General features: G+C 37.5%; 1 protein-coding gene across 2 annotated transcripts in view; it reads right to left on the bottom strand.

Moving 5' to 3' along the window:
- The window catches only part of YME1L1 (YME1 like 1 ATPase), a 20,742-nt gene extending 6,486 nt beyond the window's left edge, over nucleotides 1-14,256 (bottom strand). The window contains exons 1-14 of one of the 2 annotated variants that reach the window (XM_027658747.1): nucleotides 14,227-14,256; nucleotides 10,863-10,994; nucleotides 9,809-9,974; nucleotides 8,775-8,873; nucleotides 7,607-7,716; nucleotides 6,461-6,611; nucleotides 6,261-6,368; nucleotides 5,375-5,457; nucleotides 4,445-4,535; nucleotides 3,532-3,684; nucleotides 2,071-2,203; nucleotides 1,530-1,592; nucleotides 945-1,057; nucleotides 449-604 (exon numbers count right to left, since the gene is read on the bottom strand). In XM_027658747.1, the coding sequence (XP_027514548.1) occupies nucleotides 449-604; nucleotides 945-1,057; nucleotides 1,530-1,592; nucleotides 2,071-2,203; nucleotides 3,532-3,684; nucleotides 4,445-4,535; nucleotides 5,375-5,457; nucleotides 6,261-6,368; nucleotides 6,461-6,611; nucleotides 7,607-7,716; nucleotides 8,775-8,873; nucleotides 9,809-9,974; nucleotides 10,863-10,994; nucleotides 14,227-14,241 (1,573 nt within the window). In that variant the 5' untranslated portion in view covers nucleotides 14,242-14,256. Of the gene's footprint in view, nucleotides 1-448; nucleotides 605-944; nucleotides 1,058-1,529; nucleotides 1,593-2,070; nucleotides 2,204-3,531; nucleotides 3,685-4,444; nucleotides 4,536-5,374; nucleotides 5,458-6,260; nucleotides 6,369-6,460; nucleotides 6,612-7,606; nucleotides 7,717-8,774; nucleotides 8,874-9,808; nucleotides 9,975-10,862; nucleotides 10,995-12,785; nucleotides 12,921-14,226 lie in introns of those variants that run through there. The other variant, XM_027658746.1, reaches the window with a different exon arrangement.
- Between the last annotated feature and the right edge of the window lie 1,382 nt (nucleotides 14,257-15,638).

Raw genomic sequence — 15,638 nt, forward strand, 5'->3', positions numbered from 1 at the left:
AAACAAAGAAACCAAAACAAAGAAACCAAAACAAAGAAACCAAAACAGAAACAAAACAAAGAAAACAAAAACCAAAACAAAAACAACACAAAAAACCCCAAAAAAATCACAAAAAACCCCAAAAACAAAACGACAAACCAAAAACAAACAAAAACCAAAACAAACAAAACAAAAACAAAACAAGAAACACAAAACAAAAAAACGAAGCTAAACAAAAAAAACCAAAAACCAAACCAAACAAACAAACCCAAAAACAAACCCCAAAAAACAAACGAACCTAATGCAAAAAGAAAAGAAACATCCAAAAAACCCCCCCGCAACAAAATCAATCCAACAATCCCAAAAGCAACAGCATAAAAATTTCTCTCTTTTCCTATAAAAGTCTTAATCACACAAGAAAACCTCCGTGTACTGTAATATACATGTATGTCTTTTGTATAAATCCTACCCATTAGAATTTTGTCCTTGGAGAATTCTAGTTCCTTCATGGTTACCATATCTTTTCCATCAACAGCTGCCTTCAGGGCAGCTTGATTTACAAGATTTTCAAGCTCTGCTCCTGAAAATCCTACTGTGCCTCGTGCAATTATTTCTGGATCAACAGCTGTGGGGGAAAAAAAACCCAAACAAATTTGTCATTAAGAGTCCGTATTGCTCCTGCAACTGTAAGCAAGAATCATGTTCTATTAAAACATATGCATTAAACAAAGAATTTTCAGTATTAGAAGAAATGAAGTCTAATTGTCAAGACACTCTGAACTGTTAGGGACTAGAAACACTGCCTCAGAAAATCCTTACAACACTACATATTAGGCAATTTTTGTGTTCTTTATTAAAGACACACGATAAAGCCACAATTGCCAATGTAATAAAGGGCAAACACATGAGAGGGCTGATACACTAGAAAAACTGTTACATAAAAAGATACTATAGCATTTACTTACATGGATCATACTTGATTTTATTAAGGTACCACTTCAGAATTTCTGTACGACCTCTCACATCAGGCTTGGGAACAGTAACTTGCATATCAAAGCGACCAGGACGTATTAGAGCACTAAAGGAAATTGCAATTTAGTACACTGACTGAAAAATGCTGCAGTAAACTTACTAACATATCAAGGAACAAAAATTCATTGCTATTTCTAAAAACACCTACAAAGATTATGTCTCATGCACAGATGCAAAGAATATGTTTTTCTTATCTGCTTATAAAAAGATCGATGAAAGATGTCTATTGACAACGTGTTTTAAAGGGTTTTTTGCATTTGAGAATTTTGCATTGTGAACAAGGAATTCAGTCAGTCAAATTTTAAATGCTTAGAAGCACATTACTTATTTCTTCAGTAACTCTGCAACATATTAAATACCAAAAACTGGTCATACAAATCCTTTTTAAGAGGGAAAAACCCGAGCCATAACACTGTAATACCTGAAGATTATCACAAGCAACTTTGTTGTTGTTGCAGGTGTTTTTTGTTTGCTTTTTAATATATGCTCTGTAAAAATGATCAGTGTGTTATACTCACTTATCTAATGCTTCAGGGAAGTTTGTTGCACCAATAATAACAACACCTTCATTTGGTTTAAATCTGTGTGGATAAAAGGTGAGAATTTTTTTTTTGGACACAGAATTTACAGTTTTGTCCATAAATACTTCTGTTACTTAGTTCAGAGACTTCACTGTCAAGTCAAAAACTCCCAGTCGAAAACGTGCTTTCACACCATAACATGTGATCCAAGAATGACCACATTGAACCCAACAACTGTTTAAATACATGCTCTGATCTGACTTGAACTTCATCCTTTAGATATACAATCAGGCTAAAAAAATTGCAGCTACTGTGTGACTACAACTCAGAAGCTTCTGTATTCTTTACAACAAGGCCATTAGTGCAACTGCTGGCAGTACTAGAAAGTAGTCATAAAAGCATTTTAAATTTATATCCTTAAAATCATTACAAAAACTTACATAAAACTCCAAAGCTGTCAAGGAGAAAAAGTTCATCCAAACGTCCAGAATACCAGTTAGTCAAGCACCTGCTGTGCCCTCAGAATCCATACACTTACCCATCCATTTCAGCAAGAAGTTGATTAATGGTCTGTCTTGAATAGGGGTGCATTGGAGATTCAATTCTCTTCCCACCAACAGAGTCCAATTCATCAATAAATATAACACAAGGTGCATTTGCTTTTGCTTCCCCTGACAAAAGGAAAAGAGCAGAAGGGCGTTGAACCACACAAAGGAGCAAACAGTGTATCATGTAATTTAAGATTCCATTATTTCTATTACTCTTGGGTTATAAAGTGTTCTATTAGAAATCATCAGAATTGTCTTGATTTTAGCTTAAAAAAAAGGAAATGTATTTCTGAAATGGAGAGACACAAAGAGAAGCAAGGTTTTTCATCTCTTCATCAGTTATTCTTATCATGCTACAAGAAATCACCAGTAAAATAGATTAAGAAATTGTATTTTGTATGAACTTCCTACAACAGTTTCTTTCATAGGCTTGGGTAGAGAACATTTGCCTATTAAATAAAAACAATATGATATATGATGATTCTCGACACCAACTTATTTTAATAGAACCTGCTTGTTATTTAACAGTGAAGGGCTCACACTCAAGTTTACAGGTATTAAAACCACAAAATAAAATTGCAGCCATAAACTTGGAAACCACTGGCTGGTACATGCATGCCAAGGTGCAACTTATTCACCCAGCCAGACATATCTGTAATGCTATCGATGTACAAGTCAGTCATCTAAACTTCTAAAGTCAACAGAAGGAAATGCATTTTTAAGGTACTACACATATTACATTTTGCATCCCTTCCACATGAAACAAGTCATGTTTCTTCTACAAATGCAAACTACTTTGTACATTGCACATATTTGACACTACCAATTATCCATTTAAGTGAGAAGCTGGATATCCCCCTCCCCAATAATATTTGCATACTTAAAACAGAAAGCCTCTTTTGTGAAAGTTATAAATCTAATCATTAATTCTGAAAGTTTCATTATAATGCCCTTTATTTTGAGCCTGTTGATGGGTGTGAGAAAGGAACTATCAGCTTACCGCTAATGCTGTGATACCATAAAGCTCTAATTCAGATTAACAAAAACTAAAAATATGAGGGAAGTAATTAAGAAGGTTAACACTATTTTTAACCTTAAATTTACAATTCAAAATTTACAACAACTTATGTGTGACTAAGTTTATAATTTCAAATATTTCATTTAGTTTATAGGACATTTCATTTCTAATTAAATTACTTTTTCTTTCTTGGACTGTTACAACATCAGTTATAACCTTTGCTATAATTTCATCTGATGACTAAGAAGATTCTCCAGTTAAACAATGCTCACAGAATTCTAACATTTACCTACAGAAGTAAAGCTTTATTTATTAGCCTCGTACACTTTTACTTTCCAGTAACCAGAACTGGAACTAATCAAACCATATAAACACCACTGAATACTTAATCTCCCACATGAAAAGATTTCAAAACCACAAATATTTAACTCACTGAACAGGCTTCGGATGCGACTCGCTCCTACACCAACAAACATCTCATCAAACTCTGATCCAGACGCATAATAAAATGGAACATCAGCTTCGCCAGCTACAGCTCGTGCAAGAAGCGTTTTACCCGTACCAGGTGGTCCAACTAACAGAATACCTAAAAGACAAACAAAAAACCCAAACAAACCCACCAAATCCACACAGTCTTATTATATGGGTAGTTTCTTTCGTAGATTAGAAGAAATAATTTACACTTGGCTTCAAAAAGCTATTAACGTCCTATCTCAGATACTGCTCATTAGGTGCAGCCTGAAGGAGCTTCATGTAACAAATCTAGATACAATCTGATGCACATTTAAACGACACAAAGACAAACAGAAACAGAAACCTAAAGTATTCTACAAAATTACTACTGAGTTTAGCAGCTGAATCTCTAAGTGTTTTCTTCAAACTGACATTTTCCTGGCTGTTTCTGTGCAACTTTTTTTTTTTAATTAAATCATTCCAAGTAATTGTCTTTAAACAGGATAGAGCACTAACAAGAAACAGACTTATCAGGTTTATGTATTTCAGATTCACTTGAGACTTCCACTATGATCAATCTTAATCATCCTTTTAAATGAAAACATTTGTTTCTGAGCTGTCTAAGCAGTTAACGAGCACTAAAGGTGCTGCAAGCCATAAGGAAGAAATAAAGGCCTTTTAAGAGTTCAGTTACATAAATCCCCAGGGCACTGTTTATTAGTTTAATAAATAAAGAAGGCACAGTAAATTTTGTCTAAGTCCAAAATTTTCATTTGCATAATACATGAAAAAAACAGTAAGAAACTAGGCTGTAAATAAGTCACTCAATATAGAACAAGCTACACAGTCATGGCTAAATAGGTCTTTCACTTCTGCTGAGCAATGGTTCTTACCTTTTGGAAGTTTACCTCCTAACACAGTAAATTTATGTGGGTTTTTCAGAAATTCCACAACTTCTTGCAATTCCTGTTTTGCTTCTTCAACCTACACATTAAAAACATGACACAAATGTAACTAAGCATTTATAAAATACTGCATGTTTTCTGTATATGAGTTTTGTAGTAGAGATTAAGTCCCTAATTGCGTATTGATCAAAAATACAAACAGAAAGCAATAAAAGTGCACCACAAGATTTGTGGGGATATCAACTGTCCATGCATTTAATTCAACCTATCCTAGAACTGCTCACAAGAATAAGTAAACATTAAACTTAGTAACAATGAAGGAAAAACCCAACAGTTCAAGACCAGATCTGAACAACAACATAAATACAAAATCAAAGTTCTACATCAAGATATTAGTCTAATTAATTCATAAGATATTAATTCTATTTGTCCAAGGGGAAGAAAAGGGGGAGGTCCTCATTTTGCCACTAGCAGTCAAAGAACAAGTGAACAGAAAAAATAAAGCTATCCCATAAGCAGTGACATGCCCACTTTTTTCTAGGATTCTCCGTATCTCCTGTCCTAATACCAGAAAGAGATGGCACTAAGAGAGAAACAATCAAATGGCCTTATCATCTTCTTGTACCAATCAACTTCTGCATATAATAGATTACATGGCTATTTATGGCCTGCCTTTTGCTACTCTAGCCTTTAAAAATGTCACTCAACAAGCAGAGAGTGCCCCTTTTATAAGCTACTAAATGCCACAAAAATACAGAGTAGGACAAGAGTGGTTTAAGCCTTCCTTCATCTTGGAGTGGCCAACATATACAAAGCTTCAGTTCATACAAAGAAATTTCTTGAACAGAGTAAGACATTCTTCAGACTCACAATGATTAGTTAAACAAGAACTCGCAGACATTTTACTTTTAATCTTACCCCTTTTACATGTTCGAAGGTGACATTTTTCAACTGGATTGGATCAACTGCTGCATCAAAGATACTTGATGTTCGAAAGCGTACTAAGAGCAAACAGCAGATGACGAACAACAAATTTACACATAAAGTCATTTCATTCCAAGACTGGATTTTGCACTTGAACTCAACACCAAGACACTGACTTGACACCCGCCCTTTTAAAAGGGCACATGTCCATTTACAAGTGTCCAGCAAGAATAAGATTAATTTTTTTAAAAATTCCTTCAAATATTTGCAATTCATTCAGTGATGTGCTTTTTAGTCATGTGTAGTACAGAAAACTCTGCATTCAGAAGCATGTATACAGCCAGAGCTTCTTCCCTCAGTGTTTCTGCATATACTCTGACTTTCTTAAGACCCAGGCAATACCTTAGCATCAAGCTGAATATCTCCAGTTACATTAGCTCAGCCTTTGATTGTTCCACTGTTTCCAATGGATTTCTTGAGATGACAATTTGACAATGCAAGTTCCTAGTTGCTATAAACTAGGCTGTGATTGCAAATTCAAAAATCAAACCATTTTGCCTATAGTTGATCTAGGTAACACTATCTAAACTGAAAGACAAATACATAATTGGTAAACAGCCTGACTTCTCAGGTTCCATGTAACTGTTTCACCAAAAAAAATAAAGCAATTATACTAACACACAACTTTTTTGTCCTCATAATTGCTTTGTCACATTGTCATCTGAAAGGCTGCAGCCAGAAGCAATAAATAACTCTTTCATTAGTACACTGAAACATTATCCTAAAACTATCAAAATGTCAAAATATATTTCATTTATGCTAAACCTGCTGGAAGAAACAACAACAAGTGCAACAGCATGGGAAAAAAAAGTTAACTAACCAGCATCAGAAAAGGAACCTTTCCCTGGTAAAAATGACGAGTATATAGCAAGATAAAAACAAAGAACGAAGAGAAAGAAAGAAAGCAAACGTGATCTTCTTAAGGAATCTGTAAAAGAAAAAAAAAAACATATTTAACCTGGGCTGAAATAAACTACTTGTTGATTGCAAAGACAAAATACGAGAACTAAAACAACTTACCAAGTGTTTTTTGTAGGAATACCTGGGCTTTCAAAAAGCCTTCTGCAAAACCAGTTTTAAAAGCCTCCTGGTGTGCCTCTGGGATGTTTTTTGTTTTCATTAGCGCATCTAAGTTTTCAACATCAATTCGTCGCTTTCTCAGGATAAAGCCCTGAAATATTTTCCAAAGCACTGTTAGTATACACGAAGCTTTGAGATACAGTTAACTTACCACGTAGCTAGCATGGGGGATGAGGAAAAAAATAAATGACAAAAGCAAATAATTGAGGTGGTATAGGGTTAGTTAGATGATACAGAGCAGTCTGGAGTGTGGAATCCCCATGGTTCGAGCAGGGGCACCCTCAGTTTTGCTGAGCAAATCAGTATCAGACTTCTCTCAGATCCCAGTTCCAAACAGAAAACAGCCTAAGCAGATCTGTACACAACCAGATTTGTTCAGTGGATTTAGTGGGAGTTATTAGCTTAAGCTTTTTGCTTTATTTCCAATTGCAAAGTATCTTTGTAAGTTTAGTTTCGATGGAGCTTAAACAAACATATTTCACGTGCCCTATCAAATTTACAAGCAGCACTGCATGGAGTTAGCTCAGGTTTATCCTCATCCACAGCATATCTAGTCCACAGATGAAATAAGCCACATATGCCAAAAAGAAGGGAAGAGTTCAAAGATAATTTACACAAGCAATAAGATCAAAGGCCTTAATTGGTCTGACTTCCCCACAACCAATTAGAAGCAAAGAGTATCTAGGTTAACTTGGTTTCATTATCTGCTGACTTGAAAACATACATTCTGGTATGACAAACTAGCTGTACTTCTGTTCAAAGAAGTAATTAATTTGACTCAAAGCTATTTTTAACAAAGCCACAGAAACAGAATAGAGAAAGTTTTATTTCTAGAGTTTAAAACCATATTTATACTTTGAAACTATTCAACTAAATATCCAAATAATCTCTGTATTGTTGATACATGAAGCAAATATGTGTATTAATAAGAAAAAAAATATGTTGCAATTAGCTCAAGTTTTAGAATTAAAAAATTCTTTCATACTAATGAAAGAAAATACCCCTGGAAAATTATGAAGGCTCATTCAAGAGAAAGAGGTGGTCTGAATAAGCCCAAAAGAGCTTCATAATGTTACTCATATTTACCTTCAAAAGTGAAGAAAGTGAACTTTTTGTTTCTGTGAATTGTTCAGATGTTGACTGTAGGCGTCTTGCTCTTGATCTCAAAGTCTTAAAGTTCCGTGACTGTATGTACACTTTAAGTAGTAAAAATAAATAAAAGTTAAAAATTACTCATTACTATCACTATTAAAAAAATAGTCTAAGAAATTTCAGAAACTCTTATATGAGAGAATACAGAATATAATCTTCCCAACATATCCACTGTACTGTAAATGGATACTTTGGTAACCACAAACCATATTTGTAATCTGAACTTGCACACTAGCTGCTTACTGTTTCACATAAAATTTTATGTTAAAATGATCAGGAGCTCATGTTGTGAATTATTGATTGGCCAACTCAGGGAATAGGAGACATGCAGCTGAATTAAATTCAGGCAGTCTGACAAACATGAAGCATTCAGAAGCAAATCCAGAAGGATGAGAATAAAGCCTTATCTACAAGCTCAGCTGATAAGGCACCCTGAGGAGATCTGGAAGGGCTTAAGTGTGCTGTTACCTTAGGAACTGACAAAAGAAATGAAACCACTATACATCATCTCCTATCACATCAGAAACCTTGTGATGGAGATTTTACCACATAAATCACAGAAGCCAAGAATATTTATCTTTTTTTCACTACCTTTTAAAATAAACGCCTAAGCCAGTCAATTATATAGTTTTCACTAACTTTTTTGTTATACTATAACAGCACCAGATAAAAAGAACTTCTGCAGCTGATCTTCAACCCCTGCTGAAAAAAGGTCTAACTTCAACATTTGATCAGGCAGCTCTGCAGTACTCTAAAGCAACCACCAAAGCCCTCAGAAAGCTTAACTGGATGAGTACTGGATTCAACATATTTATTGATTCAAAAATAGTCACTTCATCTATGATCTTTAAGAATATGATCCACAAATACTGACATCTTGAAACAAGATTCTATGGCAACACGACGTTTACTAACTTAATCTTGAAGCGTACTACTCAAATGCAAAAATAACTTCATGACCAAGAGTGTCAATATCACATAAAGTTCCTCCTGGAGCTTACTGTATTTCCTGAGTGATGCCTTTAAAACAAATGTAAAAACACCTTCCCAGACTAGAAAAATACTATAGAGATTAAAAACAATGTAGTTTATTGCTTTATACCTGGCCAACATCGAACACCTGAACAGAAATTTTGGAGGGGATTGGGATGTTGTCTGTACAAACAAGATGAGCGTAAAACACCGAAAACATCCACAAAACCTGCAAAAAGATGCAGCAAAGTGAAAATACATCCTATTTTAAATGGCAACTCAATATTACTTCTAGCACAGTTTGGGTTTTTTTTCCTTTCTTAAACAATACAGTCCTTCAGGCATCTTTAATTAAACAAATTACCAGAACATCTATCAAAGCTTTGAAGCATTTGCAACTATTTTGTTCAGGCAATTGTCTCTAGGTTATTTTTTTTTTAATATCTCATATCACAATGCAATTTAATACTTTTTCTCTAATAGCAGCCCTAGGGTATTACTCGTAATACTTTCTCCCTATTGCTATACACTATAGGCAGTATCTCAAATGTCAGCTCTATGCTTCTTTTTCTAATACTTTCTTCAGCATATATTAGCATTCTACAGTGGCCTTACTTACTGCATTTTAGACTAATTCCAACAAAAAAATCTTTAACTGTAAGGAACCATTCTTGGTTCATTTCAGACACAAAATACTCTACATGGACTGTTAGCAGTTTACCACACGAATTCCTTTCTAATTAATGTCTTTGCATAATGTTGCTTCAAGAAAAAGGAACAACAATATAAATTGGAGATGTTTGTGATCGTGTTACATTAGTAGATTACCAAAATCTAACGTCTTGGTGAAACAAACTGGTGGAAAAATTCACAGCTCAGGTTTGTCATCAAGACAAATGCACTTGCACTACCAGCTGAGTTCAGACAAGTTTAACAGCAGACAATTTCAAATCTGAAGCTGAATTTTTGTAAAATTCCCAAGTTTCAAAAACACCACTCTAGAGACAATCTATATAAAATTAAAAATACATTAATACTCTTTTAATAAATATGCTTTTTAACTATGAATTATCTACAGCACAAGAGATTAAACTAAAGAATAACTGTATTCACCTTAATAATTTAACTCTCACCAATTCTCATAAGCACTTCACTCAAACATACCATGTTTGTTTTCAAAGAAGGACTGAGCAGAGACGTATGACGTGTGCCAGTGTGAAGAGGTTTTGTTTTCTGCACAGTAGCCAGGAAGTAACCTGTTCACCAACTCTTTGAACTGGTTAGGTTTCAAATCAGACAATCCCAGGTCTCTTAAATTTTTAACTAAAGACTGAAAAATAGAAATAAACGTTCAAAATTCCTTTAAGACTACCTCAGGGAAAAAAACTCCCAGTAGCACCAGAAGCAAATACAGATTCATACACAGACAAAGAAAAAAACCAAAGAAACAACAATGGAATCACAACACGGCAGTGAATAGTACAATCCATGCTGACTCCAAGGGTTGGACTTGATGATCAAGGGTTGGACTTGATGATCTCAGAGGTCCTTTCCAACCTGTCTGATTCTATGATTCCGAAATTCTGCAGTTAATGAGAGACTCTGTTTTTCCTCCAAAAATTTTCTTCGTTTTAAAAATTGTTGAAAGAAATTAGTTAAAAGAGAAGTGGCAAGATCTGATACTACTTTGCACTTCCCATGTTTTAATTTTTAATATCAAGAACAAGGAACACCTAATAATAATAAATGACATTTTAATAGAAAAATAAAAAAAACATGCAAATATGCTATTTAATCTATCAAAAACCTTGAACTTATCTTAAATTACAGTCAATTTTCTCACAAGTAATAATGAAAAACCTTGCTAGAACTTAGAGTGAAAAGACAACATGTGGTTTGTTAAAAGTTATTGTTACTTTAGAGAAAAAAAACCTTAAGTTGAAAGTGAAAACAAATCCCCTCCTCATTTGCAAATTACTGAGACAAATACCAGCTTTGTTTCTTAACGAAATACCACAATTTTTGTAGACTCCTGACTGAAGAAGCACCAACTGACTGCAGTTCTGTCAAAAAGTTACATTCTACATGGTAACATTCTGTTTTAGCCACATTACATTATTTTATAAACCAGTCGAGTGTTAAATTTACTTAAACTGGTATTATTCAGATTTAATTTAGTTTAAAGTAAAACATCACTTTTTCTAAAGCTTTTTAGTACCTCGGTCTTCTGAGCCTCGTGCTCTGGGGAGGTGTCCCTCTGGACAGGCTGTATGGATGCTTTGCTGGCAGTAGTAGTGGAACTTTTTGGTGAATGAAAGGCATTGATAAGGTGACTCAGAGGAACAGTAGCCTGGGGAAAAAAAAAATCAGATAATGATTTAACTATTAAATAGTTTAAACTATTTAAACATATTTCTATTCCAAACCCTGACTTATAATTGTGTATCTTGAACACTGCTTTTTAACTAAGGACTTCAGCTTCAACACCACAGTGTTAGCTGATACCTCTATTTAAAGGGGGGGAAAAACCCAAAGTTTAAGTGCACACAACAGATTAGAAGCTCACAAAGCTAGGAAGAGGAAAGAAAAAACAAAATGGGCTGTATTTCCTGGTTTCCAAACATAAGCTTAGTTTAAAGAATATCACTAGGTTTACAAATACATTTCATCAACAGTTAGGAGATACAAAGACTGCCCTCAATGTGTAGTTACAAAAAAACGAGACCCCATTCAGCTGATTTCCCCTTAAAACAACTTGAACAGAAAGCTCAGTGGCTGCTTTTGAAAACCCTTAAATCACGAGGCTTAATCAACATTTTACTAATTTAGAGAACACTTTTCTTAAGTACTATTGATTCCTGTATTGTTTTCCAAACAGCACCTATTTTCATCTATAAAGTAATACTTCTATAGCTTGAAATATCTGTACTTTTCCTGTATTATACAAGTTATTCCCAAAAGCTGCCTTTATGTTTTCTTCCTTGGGAGCTCACTTTAGCAATACACCTAATATATACATAGACAGTCAAATCTGCAGTTCAGCAGCTTTCAGCTGACTCCACCTCATGAATCAGAACAGAAGCCCAGGTGCACCACTTATCAGGGCTCCTCCTCTAGCACATGATCACATCTCTTGTGAATATATGGTACAAATAATTCTAACACTTCCAAAGTCTCAGCACACATCACTAAAATGAGCTGAGGTGCAACTGTGGCTGCTGGAATGATATCCGACTGAAGCATAATCAGGTATGCCTGTGAATATTCTTCTGCAAGAACTTCCATCTCTGTGTTGACTAGAGAGACAACGCTGCAAGACATGAAAACTGCCTCATGATTAATTGTCCAAAGTTATAAACAAACTCTGGGAGTTTACGGTAAAACCATAAAGTGTCCAGAGGTCAGAGCCAACATCCCAACCACTAACTTTCCTCCCGTATTTTCCACTGTGGTGAAATTACACACTGTTAGAAACATACAAATTCTTCCACTTCACTACACTAACAAAAGCTATTAACACATTCCCCACATCTGAAAAGAACAATCAAATCCTATTGTGGAATAAGACCATCACATACTAATTCCCCTAACGCAAAACATAAAAGTAAAACCATTGGTTCAGATCAAAGTCCACAAAACCCACCAGTCCCATCAGACTCACTGTCTAATAACAGATGCCTTCCGACTGCATTCAGACTATTCTAGATAATAAATTATTGTCGGGGTTTTTCTCCACTAAAGCTTTTATGTCGTTTCTTTTCGGTTTTCACACCACCTGACAATTATCAGCACCGTTTAACTTTAGCTGTTGCAACACACACCACCACCCTTCGCTTCTAGTGCAGACACTAAAAAGCGCCATCTCCGGTTGTTTCGTCATTTCAGAAGGCTTTCACTCTTCACAAGCTTTTACTATACCTCTCTCTCCTCCGTTTACTTTTTCCCAGGTGCGGATCCCAGGCCCCCACCCGCTCCTCTCCCCGCTGCTCCCCCCGCACCAAATCCCCCGGAACGCGGCTCCTCCAGCCGAGTCCCGCAGCCCCCGGGCCTTCCGAGCGCCGCCGCCCGGACACGCAACGAGCCCCCGCCCGCCGGAGCGCGGGCCCCGCACCGGGCCGGGGCCGCCCCGCCAGCCCTTCACCTGCGGCTGCACAGTCGAGAAGGAGAACATCGTCCCGGTGGGGACGGCGGGCACCAGCGCCTCTCCCGCCGCCCAGCCGAGCCGCAGGAGCCGCCGCCGGGAGCAGGAGCGGCCCCGCTGCGGGAAATGTCCGCCCGCGGCCGCGCTGACCGGGCCCGCCCGCCCCGGAAGCGGCGCAGCGGGAACAGCTTCCGGGCCGCCGCTAGAAACACGTCCCTGACGGGCCCTGCGCAGCGTGCCTTCCTTCAGCACCCGAGACATTCTGCAGGGAGTTAAGGGTGTGCCGCGCGCGTAGAAAAATTTTACACATTACAATATGTATTGTTGCCGAACAAGTTGTGTTTCTTTAAAAAGAGAGCCTGCGCAGCGGCGGGGCGAAATATTAGGGCTTAATCGACAATAAGGGAGATTTAATCCGTGAAACAGATGGCGCCTAACAAGCAAGCTCTATGTCCATGTGTTAGAAGAAAGTTAGGGCTTGACATGCTTTGATGTGCTCAGACCTGGGGGAGGAAATTAGCGTGGCTTGGGAAGAGGGATGTACCACTGATAATGAACATGAAAGTACGTGGAAGTTATGGGCAACCAGGACATCTGGCAGGACTCCTAAGATAAGGAAGAAACTAATAAAACTAACTCAGTAATTGTGCTGAAATTCAGCTCCAAGTGGGTAAAAGGTAATTCTGGTAGGGGCATCCCTGACCACTGACCCACAGACCACTGACCCAAGTAAACCCCTCTCCAGACCCAAAAGAAAGAAACTGAGCATGAGAAGTGAGAGAATCATTAATCAATAGAAGATAAAATACTAATTAATAAGAGAACTATGTAACTTGCAACCGATGAACACTAATTTCTTTATTTGCTAAAATGTTTAAATAGTCAAAAGTTTTGATAACTGATGTACATGTTTTGTGGAGCTATCCCCATGTGCCTTCAGCACTGATTAAAGTAATGTCAACTTTCTAACCTCTTCATCATGGCTGGGCTTCACGAACGAAGATTTAGGAAGGGCTCTACCCACGTTTTTTCTAACCTAACAAACTGGTTAAGAGTTTGTTTCCCAGTTTTTCAGTGACAGCATCAGTAACCCCAATGCTGTTACTTGCATTCAGTTAACATGGACCTACATGTTAGGCAAATTTGGTCTTTAATATTTATCCTTTTTCTGTGCCTTGTGCATTTTTTTCCATGTGCTGTCCAATTATTTTGAAGGTTTATAACCATTTTCTTTCTTTCACCTGACCACTGTTCCTCACTGGAAGTGCTTTCTCACACCAGCTTACATTGATCTGGATGAGCACAGCCACAGTGCTGCTTCCCTCTGCCTTCCTGTACATCTCCTCTATTTTCCACTACCACCCTTGTGATCACAATTGCTGATTTGGCAGAAACCTCACCTGGCAACAGCAAAAAACCCTAAAAGTTGATGAACATTTATCTGGATCCACCCCATGAAGTAGTTGGTCACATAGCTGTGCAATGACTCATGGTGCCTTGAGGGAAAGGAGAGAAGGCATAGGCCCTCTTTCCGAGGAGCTCAGGCACCTGATGCAGGTTCCCAGCTGGCATAACCTGCTATTGGCACAGGATACCAGCACAAGGAGCAATCCCTCCTGCTCTCAGCTGGGCTTCTCTGCTGGCATCAGGGGCAGTGAGACACAGCTAAACTAACATTAAATGACAAACACAGACAATGATAGATTGTAGTTAATACCGTAACAAAAAGCTAATTGAAAACATTTTCTACATTTGCTCATTAAATTGCATGTACTGCTGGAATCTGTGGGATAGCAGCTCTCCTTCACAAGTACATGGCCTCCCTGTGCACTATCAGATTATAAGTGATATGTCTTAGAGCAAAACAAGGGCCTGATGACTAATCTACTGTGTTAATAAAGACCCCCAGTTCTGCACTGACCTCTGCAGCAATAGCTCTTTGCTGCTGCACAGACTGCAACAGAACAATTAAGATCAGTGTGAATGAAACATGAACAGCAATGTATATGTGAAAGCAATATAAAGGCAGTAAGGCAAGAGTTAAAAAAATGACCAAGAACACAACTGAGTGCAGTAAAACTGGTAAACACCTAGGGCTGTGCTGTGTAAACAGAAGAGGCGGCCTGTGCTCTGATAAAGCGCTATCACAGATGGTTTGTCAGAAGGCCTACGCTCTGGGAACAGGGGAATGGCAACAAGGTCAGAGCACACTGTAAATGCCATCCCTGCCCCTGCTGTCACAACAGGGAGGCAGAATGGTAGCCAAGGAGATATCCAAAGTAAGGACACAAATAAAACACAGAGGAACCTTGCCCAAGATAAATAGCAGCTGAAGTAATCAGGAACTAGAGGGAAGCAACAGAACACATTAATCTAACTCCTGATCACAAAAGACCTGCCCAGAGAGGTTTGCCACCACCAACCCAGAGAATACCAGGAGACAAGTAAGGAAAGGATGGGTCGAGTTCTCTGACACACAAGCCCTCCTGGTTGTGCCATCTGGACGCAGCTTTTGGAGCTATCAAGTATGCAAGTGTGAGAAAATCATAGAATCATAGAGTATCATGAATTGGAAGGGACCCAACAGGATTGTTGAGTTTAACTGCTGGCCCCGTGCAGGACACCCCAAGAATCACATCTGCCTCAGTGAGTGTTGTCCGAATGCCTCTCGAACTCAGATGTGAGTGAAGCACACGAGAAAATGAGTACGTGTGACCAAATTCAGTTGCTTCTTTCTAAATAAATATTATCTTCCAGTTCTTTAATGTCTCACACCAAGTTCTGTTGAATTGCTACACTTTCAAGCTTCCCATGGAGAGTGGGCAGTCTACCTGCTCATGGCAGGTGGAGTTT

Source organism: Corapipo altera, unplaced genomic scaffold (assembly GCF_003945725.1).
Source record: "Corapipo altera isolate COAL_440 unplaced genomic scaffold, ASM394572v1 63, whole genome shotgun sequence".
NCBI classification, from domain to species: Eukaryota; Metazoa; Chordata; class Aves; order Passeriformes; family Pipridae; genus Corapipo; species Corapipo altera.